This window comes from Elephas maximus, chromosome 2 (assembly GCF_024166365.1).
Source record: "Elephas maximus indicus isolate mEleMax1 chromosome 2, mEleMax1 primary haplotype, whole genome shotgun sequence".
Taxonomy (NCBI): domain Eukaryota; kingdom Metazoa; phylum Chordata; class Mammalia; order Proboscidea; family Elephantidae; genus Elephas; species Elephas maximus.
In genome coordinates this window covers 68,891,035-68,904,701 of record NC_064820.1, presented here as the reverse complement: position 1 = coordinate 68,904,701, position 13,667 = coordinate 68,891,035, and the positions used below count along the sequence as shown (strand labels likewise).

General features: G+C 38.0%; 1 protein-coding gene across 12 annotated transcripts in view; it reads right to left on the bottom strand.

The window, feature by feature from the left end:
- The window catches only part of RNF180 (ring finger protein 180), a 305,949-nt gene that overhangs the window by 213,014 nt on the left and 79,268 nt on the right, over nucleotides 1-13,667 (bottom strand). For 11 of the 12 annotated variants that reach the window (XM_049864345.1, XM_049864312.1, XM_049864374.1 and 8 more), the window contains 2 exons: nucleotides 2,980-3,075; nucleotides 80-1,036 (listed from right to left, as the gene is read on the bottom strand). In XM_049864345.1, the coding sequence (XP_049720302.1) occupies nucleotides 80-1,036; nucleotides 2,980-3,075 (1,053 nt within the window). The remainder of the gene's footprint in view (nucleotides 1-79; nucleotides 1,037-2,979; nucleotides 3,076-13,667) is intronic. The other variant, XM_049864376.1, reaches the window with a different exon arrangement.

Below are 13,667 nucleotides of genomic sequence, written 5' to 3'. Positions count from 1 at the left end.
ATTTAAAGTTAGCTCCGCTCCCCAAACCTCAACATTTTATAATACAGAATTTTTAGTAAAGTCTTAAAAAACAAATTACCTGCTTCTGTAGCCATCTTTCATGACTTCGTTGTTTCCTTCTCAGATTCTTCAACTTGCTCCTTTCTCTCTTACTGAGCCTTTGGTTAATGGCGCCCAATGAAAAACTGGCCGAGTGCAGGAAGTCCAGAGGGGAGAGGTGCTCCTCCTGGTCCGAGGTCTCCAGCATGCGCCTGCCAGCCGAGGGCAGGTCCATCAGGAAAGTTAGGCTGTTAGAACTAGCATGGTCAGAGTACACTGCAGAAGCTTCTAGACTACACTGAAATTCTCCTTCTCTTTGTGTCTGGGTCTCACAGGGAGCCACTGAAAATCTTTGCAGCAGCATATCATGATCAAAACCGGATGGATTCTGAAAGGAACAGCTATTTTTACTACTCTCTAAAGGGAAGCCAGAAAGGTCAATAGGCTGTGTTTCATTTAGCCTAGAATAGGCAGTACTCTTACTATGTATTTCATACAGAGTAGGTGATAAAGTCAGGTTCTCTCTGATGTTCAGATCCAAACTGTGTGATTTTCTATGAAGAGATCTTCCAGTGCATCTGCCAGTCGCAAGCTGGGGAACAAAAAGCTGGTATTTTGGATTTGATGCTTTGAATGGCAGTTTTTCGTTCGTCTCAAAATGTGTTGATCGCACCTCCAGGCAGAGTGCTTCTGTTAATCTTCCAGGCCCATAATTATTTTGGGCCATGTCTAAAAGCCTGTGATTTTGTTTTTTGGAGGTGCCACCTGTCAGCAGAGTTTCCTTGTCACGACCTGACTGAACTCTAGGACGTGACGAGTATTTCGGCGATGGTCTCATTAGTCTGCCTGCCCTTGTTGGCTGATAATCGGTCCGGCTCTTGGAGAGATGTACAGCTGCAAGCTGGCCACAGGCACATTTTGGCGTGCTGACAAAATTAAAGCCCCCTAAACGGGCCCCACAGAAAGGACAATTCAGTTTTCCAACTGTCCACTGGGTCTACAGGTAACAAAGAAAGAAAAAAAAGGACAATGCTTTCATTGTAAAGCAACCAAAGAAAATGCGAGTTAAAAAAAAAAAAAAAAAGCTGATTACATGAAAGTTTTCTATCCCACAGAAAAGACTAGCTTTCTGTTTTCTGATGAGTAAACAGAACAGCAAATGGAAACATGCCTTCAAATATATAGAGATAAGCAGCTCTGGAATGATAACATATTGCAAATCATGTCCATCCAAACAGTACTCCTAAGAACTCTAAAAAAGAGTCTCTGAAACAATGGGTTGAACATGGATACAGTGTGAACTAATGAAAAGAAAAATACACTATGGAACCAGGAAGCAAATCAGTCTACAGCGCTTAATTTGCAAGTAAAATCTCACAGAAAAGTATCTGTTTTGATACACTTCTTGCATACCAAGCACTGTGGGAGGGAACTTTACCCAAGCAACAGAATAAAGCTCTTCTTGGCTTTTTATATACAACCAAAAGATGTTGGCTGCATACATCAAATAGCGCATTTTCTATACTCAGATTGGAAAATAATGAATTGGCTTAAAATGATCTTTTCAACAGAAATGGTGGAACATCTGCAGTGTCCTCATACACTCTGTGATGTTCAGGACACCTAAAGCAGCATACTGGCATTTCCCCAGGAAATCATTACAGTATGAGAATGGATTCAAGCCATATCTACCAAATGTTATTTTTTTTTTTAAACAAAAAAAGTAAGCTATATTTTAAGGCAGTAGAAAAATGTAATTATATTTTTCCAAAAATCATATTAATTATACTTTTCTAGGACTTAGATGTTTTGCACTGTAAGAAATAGCTAAATACTATTAATAAGGTGAATTCTTGCTCTTATAAAACTTCATTAAGGATCCGTAAAAATGTACTATTTTTATTTTAGTTATGGCAATAACAGTGATTACCTGGTTTATGTGTGTGTGTATATATGTGTGTATGTGTGATATATGAATGGCAAATATAGGATATTTTATTCACTCAACAGGCACTGTTCCAGGTGCAAGGGCTATTGTAATAAACAAAATAAAAAAGTTCTGACTATATGAAACTCATATTCTATTGGGTGAGCTAGGCGATTAACAAGAAGTAAGCTATGCATGCTTGTGTGTGGGTGCATATATATGAGTGCTATATATACCGCATATAATTATGCATATTTATTAGTATATATTATTGTGTGTGTGTGTGTGTGTGTGTGTAAACACAGATACCTATATGAAGTAGAGAAGGGAGAAAGAAAAGTGTGAAGATCAGCAATGAGGGGCAGTTGATAGGTTGGCCAGCAAATGCCTCACGGAAAGTAAAAGCCAAACCAAACCAAATTCATTACTGTCGAGTCAATTCTGACTCACAGAGACCCTATAGGACAGAGGAGAACTGCCCCATAGAGTTTCCAAGAAGCAGATGGTAGATTCAAACTGCCGACTTTTTGGTTAGCAGCCAATCTCTTAACCACTGTGCCACCAGGGCTCCCACTGAAAGTAAAAAACAAACAAACTCATTGCTGTCAAGTCAATTCCGACTCATAACGACCCTACAGGACCGAGTAGAACCACCCCATAGAGTTTCCAAGGAGCGCCTGGTAGATTCAAACTGCCGACCTTTTGGTTAGCAGCTGTAGCACTTAACCACCAGAGCTTCCACTGAAAGAAAAGAACTATCGAAATGAAGGAGCAAACCAGGTGACTATGTGTAGGAACAGCATCCAAGGAACAAGAAATACAAGGTGCAAAGTCTGAGGTATGGAAGTATCTGGAGTACTGCAGTAATGGTGAAGAAGCCAGTAAGTGTAATCAGGACTTATGCACTCATGTCTCTTAAAATGAAGCATCTAAAAAAATGGCTCTAAAAATGAAAATGAAAACATTCTGAAAATTGTGTCTTCCTAAGTCTACTCAGAAACTACAAAACTTACTTTTTGTATTAGGCAGTTTATCCACTCTGGAAGGGCTTCTATATTCATGTGCCATACATGACAAATATTTTGAGCACCAGCTGGATCATGTCTATCCTGTTGTATCAAAATGCATGGTATTACTAATTGCCAGTTCAGAATTTATTTCACAAATTTCATATCAAGTAAAGCACAAAAATACAAACTCAATTTTAGCTAGGATGAAATACACACTCCCATTCCCTTCCCACCTTATTTCAGCTAATATCAGAAAACAAACTCATACAGAAGACCAAAATTATTTTTTTCCTTTTTCAGGGAATACTACTTGTGATTTAAAAAATGAAAGGCCCTTACTATACTTGAGCTCATCAATTGAAATTTAAAACTTACGAGTTTAGTTACTGAATGGACAAATTCTACGCTCTTTTCTTTTTTTTCTATGAGAGAGAAAATAGTGTCATTCATGGCAACCTTCCTAGTCTTCAGTCTCTATTTGGGTTCTCCTAATGGCTGAATAAAGAAGTTCCTATATTCTTTATCAATATGCTCAAGAAAAGCACAAAGGATGGGGGCAGAAGTAGTTGTGTGGACAGCTAGAAAAGCCTTTACTAAACTTAAGCTGTGTAAGACTGACAAAAATTTCAGAGAGAAACTCTTTTGCCTTTCTGAACTAGATTTGTGTAAATAAATATCATATACAGTTTAGACAGTATGGCTTCCCAACATATCAGAAATGTGTAGGGCAGGTCAGGGTTGAGCTACATGGCTCTTTACTACCTATATGACCTTCGACCAGTCATTTTATCTCCCCGGCCCTCAGTTTCTTCACCTGTAAAACATTGCTAGATAATCACTAAGGTTCTTTCTGGGTCTACTGGATTTCATTCTGTGAAATAATGAGAGGGATGGGGGAAAGGTAAGGCTCCTTCCCACATACCCTTTCCCAGGATCAGATTTTACATTGAAGTATCTCTGCAAGTTACCAAAGCACAATGCTTTTAAATTCCCAAGAAGTTGCACTACTACCTAGTTACTACAACCAGGCTAACAAAGTAACAAACAACAGGAAAATTAATAAACGTCTTAATATCTGCATTAACAGTGATATGAATGGAGCAGGGCTGAATCTCTTCAAGAACCTTTTACTGAATAATCTACTTTAAATAGTGGCTTGTAGCCAGGACCACCCAGAATTTCCAGGTTTAATTTCTCAAGCTGATCCCTCCTGGTCCTTATATCATTCTCTTCTATCAAAAGATCTTGTTTAAGATACTAAAGGTGGCCAAGTATAGACAAAAAAGTTCCAGTGTGATGTCTTTACATATTGGGGAGCTCTATGAAGAAGTTGTCTCCATTTAATATCCTTTCAGGCCAAAAAATCATAATGTATAACTTAAAGGGTAAAGAGACTTGAGTTACTATCTTAGATGGCAATTTGTTATTTTGTATACTGTACACAATGGTATTTCATATACTATAAACAATAATCAGTGCTAATCCAAATTCAGAAAACCCTGGTGGCATAGTGGTTAAGAGATAAGGCTGGCAGTTCAAATCCCCCAGGTGCTCCTTGGAAACTCTTATGGGGCAGTTCTACTCTGTCCTATAGGGTCGCTATGAGTCAGAATCAACTCAACGGCAGTGGGATTGATTTTTGGTTTTAATCCAAATTCAAGATTATAATAAAGAAAAATTTTTAAAGGTTTTCCTCAAATTTCTCCAATTTCGATGTTTTAAAAATCCTACAAAACAGGTTGAAAATATCTCCATGACAAATAGAAAGTCTGTTGGAAAGGGCTTATGGTTGGTTAAAGAGAAACTTTACAGTTCTATCCATCCTACCTGAACTCAATTCAGGTTAACAAAGTGTAACTTTCCTAACTTTCATGTCAATACTGAGAGAAGGCCAAGCAAGGGCATGGCAATATGAAGAGGATATTACTGAACGAAGTCAAAATTAGGGGAAAAAAAGAGGTCATTCCGGGAATAGTCTCTGGCTCAATCACCTTACTGCGCCCTAACATGTCTCCTCCAACAGTGATGGGCAAATACACAAAGGTTTATACTAGTTTCTGATACAATGATTTAAGAAAACTATAGGCAAAGAGGACTGTCATTAGTGGCTTCAGGATGGCAAAATGATACATTTTCGAGTGTATCCTCTCTTATCGAACTACAAACTATAAAAGAAAAGAAAAAAAAAGAATCAATAGCTGAACTAGAAAACAGAATGGGGAGCTTTCAATAAATAAGAATTGTGAGGAATCTCTGAGTGTTTAATGAAGAACAGCGTACTGTATATAATTGCATAAACCCGTTGCCATCGAGTCAACTCCGACTCATAGCGACCCTAATAGGTAAAAAAAAAAAATACAAAGTATGCTCCATGCCAAGAGTAGAAACTAAAAACAAAAAGTGGCCCTAGGGCAACTGTCAGGGGCTGAGATGAAATCTGTCTGTCTGTCTTCACACGAGTAATATTTGGGACAATACTGAAGGTTGGCTGGCAAGGTCTGAAAGAAATGAAATCATCTATACCAAGTCCAGAAGATGGGCTGTTGAAGTATCATCTCTATTCTCACTAAAAATAAAATTGCAACAAATATGCTTGTTTGTTTGTACGAATGAGATACATTTCTAATACATTTTATTTGTTTTTTTAAAAAAAAACAAGTGGAAGAGAAATAAATACACTCTGAACTCTCATACTAAAACTACATATAACATATAAAAGTTGTATTATAGCTTTTCTATCGAAACGTATTCATGTAAATAGAAAGAAAAGGTACCTAAAAAGTTGTGTACTAAACTGATAGCACCAATTAGATATGAAAAAGAAAACACCAAGATCAGGAGAATTAACAAAGGGAAACTTTAACTTTCCCAGAATTGTTTTACCAGGAGAATACATTAAAAGTTATACTTGTGTAACTAAAATTTTATTTTAAAAACTGATTCAAATAGAAATAAAATATAATAATTACTCCTGCTTCTGGCAATCATAGAGTAAACGGTACCAAACCTACTCTCTCGCCATTATAATTGATAAAACTAGACAAAATATAATAAAGAGCTGTTGTAAGACATTGGACAAAAAAGTTCAGGACTGTGATCCCTGAGGACAGGAAAATAAATAAGCTGAACCTAACATTTACCCTAGATTTCTGCCTGGAGGATCTTCCTGAACCTTGGTACAGGGAGGAGGAACCCAAGCAGGATACAGCAGCCTTACAGGCAAGACAGATACTAGAGTATGCAGAGGCTGAACAGATAGAGTTTACAAGACATTTTACTGGCAAAGAGGAACCTACAAACAGGAAAACATCCCAAAAATCTGTATAGAGGTTCCTTTAAATCTCTGATTGAATTTCAATAAAGGTGGACAAGATAAAGAACATTTATGAAGGAAAATACATCCATTAGCAAGCTGTTAACTGAACAATTCACACAGGCTCCCAGCAAGGCCAGGAAGATGTTCAAGTCCCAGCCAGCCAGGGTAGAAAGGCTTCAGTGATGGTCTGGAGCATTCAGGAGAAACTCCAGAGGGCTCTTAGCTTAAGATTAGCCCTACAGTAAAAGCTATTAAAAACCAACCCTAACAAAGCTTAAAAACTAGGCCTCCAAAGAATGAACGAATAATACCAAAATCAAAACCCAGTGCCGTCAAGTCAATTCCAACTCATAGTGACCCTATAGGACAGAGTAGAACTGCCCCCATAGAGTTTCCTAGGAGTGCCTGGTGGATTCAAGGGGCCGACACTTTGGTTAGCAGCCGTAGCACTTAACCACTACACCACCAGGGTTTCCCGAATGAATAATAAATAACTTAAATTCCTGCTAAAATAAAATTCAACACTCCTTAAAGGAAGATAAAAACATCCAGTCACTCAATAATGTAAAACCTCAAAGTCCAACCTACAATAAAAATTACTAGACATGTATGAAGCAGGAAAAAATGTGATCCATAGCTAGGAAAAAATGGCCAATAGAAATATACCCATAAGAGACAGAGATAATGGGATCAGCAGATAAAGACATTAAACCAGTTATTATAAATATGTTCAAGTATTTAAAGGAAAACATGAGTATAATAAAAAAAAAGGAAGCCTTTAAAATAATACCAAATAGAATATCTAGTGCTAAAAACTATATCTGAAATGAAAATTTCACTGCGTGTGCTTAGCAGCAAATTAGATACTCGAAAAAAAAATCAGTGAATTTGAACACTTAAGGAAAAAAAAATTAAAAATCAAGCACCCAGAGGGAAAAAAGCTATCAAAAAATGAGCAGAGCCTCATTTTCTTGTGGGAAACATCTAACAGTCCAACATACATGTGATTAGAGGGAAGGCAGAACAAATAAATAAATCGTGGCCAAAATTCTCCAAAATTAGAAATCATAAACCCACATATACAAGGAGCTCAGTGATACTCCAATAGGATAAAAACAAAGAAAACCACACCAAGGCACTTAATCCAATTGCTGATATCCAACACTAAAAGAAAGCATCGAGAAAAAAAAAAAAAAAAAAAAGACATTGAAAACAGGAGAAAGAAGATAACAATGACTTCTGGAATTCCACTTAGGAACGTGAAGAAATAAAAGTCTAGAATTAACTTCCTGCTATAAGCAACTGGACAAAATGTAAGAAACAACTACTTCCTAGTCTTCAGTGGACAATAGGCAGCTAAGCACTATGAACTGTGAGAGCAATAAAAAATAAAATAAAATAAAAAAACTGTGCTGACAATTGTTTATAGTCTCCTCCTAAAGGCAATTAACAAATGACTAGGGAACCCAAACAGAGCCTGGCCAACTTTCTGAGTTGAATAAACCAGTATCATTTTTTGCAGAACTTAAAGAAGCTAAAATTTGCAGGACAAAGTACCCAAGAGAAAGAAGCTATAAACAGAAAGAACTATACAAGTTGGCATATGGGATCCCTGGAGTCTTTGATCAAATTCCAGTATGTGCATTCTTGGAGTGAAACTCCAGGTGACTGTACTACAGAACACCTACAGGAGAAAAGAACAAATAGGGGACCAATAAGCTGAACAATCCCAAGAGTTCACACAGGGCCAGAAATCATTACTTTCCAACCAGCCTATGCAAAATGACTCACCAAATAATGAAGCACACAGTAGTGACCCAAAGTCTCATGCCATAAAAATGGGGCTAAATTAGTCCTAGAATAAAGACTACTGGAAACTCACCCTAAATAAACTTAAAACAAGCTTCTAAATAATCCGACTTATTCACAGAAAACTACGAGGACAAAAGTACAAAAATCTTTAATAAAACAAAGCACAGCATTCAACAACATAAAATTCAAAATTTCTAGCATCCAATTAAAAATCCAATGTGGTAAAGGCCTACGGGAGGGGAACAGCAGCCACCCAGGGAAAGGCATAAAATTCCAGCCAGATCCTCCCCCCTTATCTCCCTAACAGAACAAAAACCTTGAACTACTATGGGAAGGGTAACAAACAGTGTTGTCCTTAGGGCACTGAGGAACAACAATAAAACCTCTTCTCTAGGAGAAGAGGAAGAATACAGGATGGATCCATAACTATAGCTCAGGGAGGGAACAGAACCACTGAGATGGCTAAACCCCTGAGACCCAGGGACACAAAATAGATATACACAGTAAAACCTGTGAAGGTGGAACTTGTGTAAGGCGGAAACCTGTCAGAGAAGGAAAACTCAAATATTTTCTGCTAATAGACCGTGATAGGAAAGTGGTAAGACTACACCCTGTCAGAGGTAGAAAACTTGTGAGACCCGGAAAAACAGGGCAGTCCTATCTAGATCCCCTTTTCACGAGTTTTACTGTATCAGGAGAAGCTAGCACATTCTTCATCACAAAGCTAACACAGGCCTGGCCCAGGAGTCAGAGAGGCTGAAATAGGATCCAGGGGAAGATGAAGAAGTTGCACGTCAGGCTGCTGTCCCACTTCAACAAGGGGAGATAGCATAATGAAAAGGCAGAACAATAGGGATGGAGAAGAGATTAGACTTTGCCAGGTTCGGGGACAGGGCTAGCATGAGGGAATTTGGGCAGGGGCTGATGGAACTCTTCTGTATGTTCACTGAAGTGATTTGTCAATCATACCCAAAAACCCAGTGCCGTCAAGTCGATTCTGACTCATAGCGACCCTACAGGACAGAGTAGAACTGCCCCATAGAGTTTCATAGTGATTGACTATATATAAGTTATTTAAACTGCCAAAGATGCAGGAATTGAAGTTTTTACCAACTTCTGCAGGCTGAAATTGATCAAACATGCATATCAACATGCATTGATAATTACCGGTGATTAGAATGCGGAAGTTGGAAACAAAGAAGGACTGCTAGTTGGAAAATATGGCCTTGGTGATAGAAACAAAGTGGGAGATTGCATGATAGAGTTTTGCAAGACCAATGACTTATTCACTGAAAATACTTTTTTCAACACAAATGGTGGGCTATACACATGGACCTCACCGGATGGAATACACAGAAATCAAATGAACTACATCTGTGAAAAGAGACCATGAAGAAGCTCGATATCCTCTGTCAGAACAAGGCCAGGGGCCAACAATTAATTAGGCATATGCCAGATCAAGTTGAAATTGAAGAAAATTAAAACAATGCCATGAGAGCCCAAGTATGATCTTGAGTATATCTCACCTAAATTTAGAGACCATCTCAAGAATGGATTTGATGCGTTGAACACTAATGATCAAAGACCAGATGAGTTGTGAAATGACATCAAGGACTCCATACATTAGGAAAGCAAAAGATCATTAAAAAGATAGGAAAGAAAGAAAGACCAAAATGGATATCACAAGAAACTCTGAAACTTGCTCTTGAACATGCAAATGGAATAAATAAAGTAAAAGAGCTGAATGGAAGATTTCAAACGACGGCTCAAGAACACAAAGTATTACAATGAAATGTGCAAAGACCTGGAGTTAGAAAACTAAACGGGATGGAAACAATGGGAATTTCTCAAGCTGAAAGAACCAAAGAAAAAATTCAGGCCTCAAGCTGCAGTACTGAAGGATTCTATGGGCAAAATACTGAACAACACATGAAGCATCCAAAGAAGACGGAAAGAATAGACAGGGTCACTAAACTGAAAAGAACTGGTTGACGTCCAGCCATTTCAGGAGGTAGCACATGATCAAGAACCAATGGTAGTGGAGAAGTCCAAGCTGCACTGAGGGCAATGGCGAAAACTAGGCTCCAGAAACTGATGGAATACCGATTTAGATGTTTCAACAAATGGATGTGTGGGAAGTGTGTGTATCATTTCATCGTACTTATTCAATGTTTATGCTGAACAAATAATCTGAGAAGCTGGACTATATGAAGAAGAACGGGGCATAAGGATTGGAGGAAGACTCATAAACAACCTGCTATATGCGGATAAAACAATCTTGTACTGGTTTTGGAAAGCAAAGAGGGCTTAAAGCACTTACTGATGAAGATCAAAGACTACAGCCTTCAGTATGGATTACACCTTCACGTAAAGAAAACAAAAATCCTCCCAACTGGACCAGTAAGCAATATCACGATAAATGGAGACAAAATTGAAGTTGTCAAGGATTTCATTTTACTTGGATCCACAACCAATGCCCCTGGAAGCAGCAGTCGAGATATCAAATGATGTACTACAATGTGCAAATCTGCTGCAAAAGACCTCTTTACAGTGTTAAAAAGCAAAGATATCACTTTGATGATTAAGGTGCACCTGCCTCAAGTCATGGTATTTTCAACTGCCTCACTTGCACACGAAAGAGGGACAATGAATAAGGAAGACAGAAAAGCTGACGTCTTTGAATTATGATGTTGTCAGAGAATATTGAATATACTATGAACTGGCAGAAGAATGAACAAATCTGACTTGGAAGAATCACAGTCTGAATGCTCCTTAGAAGCGAGGATGGAGAGACTTCATCTCACATACTTTGGACATGTTATTAGTAGGGACCAGTCCCTGGAGAAGGACATCTTGCCTGGTAACACAGCGGATAAACAAAAAAGAAGACAATGGATGGACACAGTGGCTGCAACAAAGGGTTCGAACATAGCAACAATTATGACGATGGTGCAGGACCAGGCAGTGTTTCCTGCTGTTGTACACAGGCTCACTATCAGTTGGAACCGACACGAAAGGCACCTAATGATAACAACAACAAATGACTCCCGACAGGTTTCACATTTCAGTAAAGAATTGTTCATAATTTGACAAAAACAGTAAGATCAGATTTCAAAAATAACCAAGATTTAGGCTAACAGAGACTAAAAATTATACATTAACCTAACTGGGTCCAAGGATCAAGTTGAGGAGTTGACCTTGATGGAAAGGGAAGTTGTATGTGCCAGTAGCTGTGTTATTTTACATGTATTTTCTCATTTAATCACCATAACCTCATAAGATATAGGCTGTTATTAACGCAGTCCTGCAGACGTGGAAAATAAGGCTTAAAGGTGATAATTCAGCTGCCCAATTAGACAGCTAACAAGTGGCAGATCCACTGGGGATTTGAATACACAGAGCCTAGATAAGCACTCTGCCCTTAACCACCAAGATCTGAAGTCACAGGTTGAAACCCCTTTGGGCAGAAAGTCTGCTCAACTTCTTTCAAAGACTTCAAGATAAGTCACTTCAATTTTAGGAAGAGAGAAGAAACTTCAAGCCACAATCATTCTTCAGTGGTTTGGCATCAAGCAAACTACATGGAACAAGCAAATACCCTTGGCTTCTTTTCTCCTAAACCCACGACACAATACAAATGGTAATATATGTTATCAAATTTGCCTCCATAAGGAAAAAATTCTGGCAGCAACTCATTGTTCAGTCATTGGTAATTTCAGTGCTTCATTTTTAGGTACCCTAAGAAGAAATCTGTGGATGCGAGTTTCTACAGAGAGTTTGACATGAACAGCAGCACTCTGATAAGTTGTAGGTTCTCTTTTGATTAGCCTAATGATAACAATCTAGATCTCGATCATGAGCTCTGTGGAGGGCTATCCTGGAGCAGTGTTTCTCAAAATGTGGTCCCTAGATCACCAGCATTAGAGGCACTTGGAATGTTTACTAAAATTTATACTCCTGGGCCACACGCCATAGTGACCTCTTAAACTCCTACTTATAATTCCCATCTATACTAACGTAAAGAACTGACTTATTTTTTTAATTTAATTTTTGCTCTTTTTCCACCATCTTTTCTACCAATTTAAGTTCTGGTAGTCATTAAATTACAATAACAGTTCAGTAGTTACTGGCCTTTCTCACGAACTCACATATAAGTTAGGATACCCAACAACAACAACAAAAAAGTAACCTGGAAAAAGCACTAACCTGAAGATCTTCTCCAAAACCTATCTTTCGAGGAATATGAGAAAGATATATTCAAAAGTGGAATGCAGTGAGCAAAAGAAGGAAAGAATCTGCAGCCATTTAATTTACTTACACCTTCTCCTCATTTATCAACTATCTGGTTATCTGACATTTCACATTTACAGCAAGCGTTCCACCACTGAACCACCACTGCTCATATATATATGGGAATGGAGTATGGGAAACTCATAGCAAGTGACTTGATAAAAATAAACAGTGAAGCTTTTATCTAAGTAGTTTTGCCTGAAGTGACAGGAAGAAAATGAAGGTTACCAGTGAAGTTTTTGAAGAATAGAATTAATCCTATGGAACACCCATACTCATATACATTAGCACCTTCCATAAGAAGCAGGTATGCAGACTAGTATAATTCTAACGAATTCTTTAAAAGTCTCTTATAAAGAACACAACTGGAAATTGACAAACAGAGCCATCTTTTATTTTATTTTTATTTCATTATTAGATCCAGAATTTTCCAGGTTGTGTCTGTACATGAGGAAAAAAAAGACTTCTAAATTTGTAGAAAGCATAACATTAACATCAAATTAAGTTAATGCCATCAACCTAACCCATATTTATTGAGTGTTTACTAGATATTATAGTGCTGACCATACAAAGCAAGAAAAGAGACTTGCTTATTAATGTGCTGGGGATTGTGCTGGGTGCCTTACATGTATTATTTAATTTTACTATTTCATTATTTCATTTACTCATACAAGTAGATCATGATGCTTAATCATATAAAATTGGTCATGATATTAAATCACATTATATGTTCTGCTGTTCTTCATAAGGTTTCACTTCCAGAAGGAGACCTTCAGGCCCTTCTTCCTAGTCTGTCTTAGTCTGGAAGGTTAGCTAAAACCTGTCCATCATGGGTGACCCTGCTGGTACTTGAATACTGATAGCATAGCTTCCAGCATTACAGCAACATGTAACCCCCCAAAGTACAACAAACTGACAGACACTGGGAAGCAACTGAAGAGAGACTAAGTCAACTTTTAAGTAATTTGTCCAAGGTCACATAGTAAGTAGCAAAATGAGGATTCCCACTTACAGCAGTCAAAATTCTGGCTTCAGAATTCATGCCTTCAGCCACTATGCTTTCACTGATACTTCCTATACCAAATAGATACTACAGATTCTAGGGCAGTAAACTTTCTTATACCTTTAGCCTGAGTATATGTTAAGGCATGAGGCTGTTATTCTTGTCTAAACCAACAAAACCCGTTGCTGTTGAGTAATTCCAATTCATAGCGACCTACAGAACAGAGTAGAACTGCCCCGTTGTAGAGTTTCCACAGAGTGGCTCGTGGAG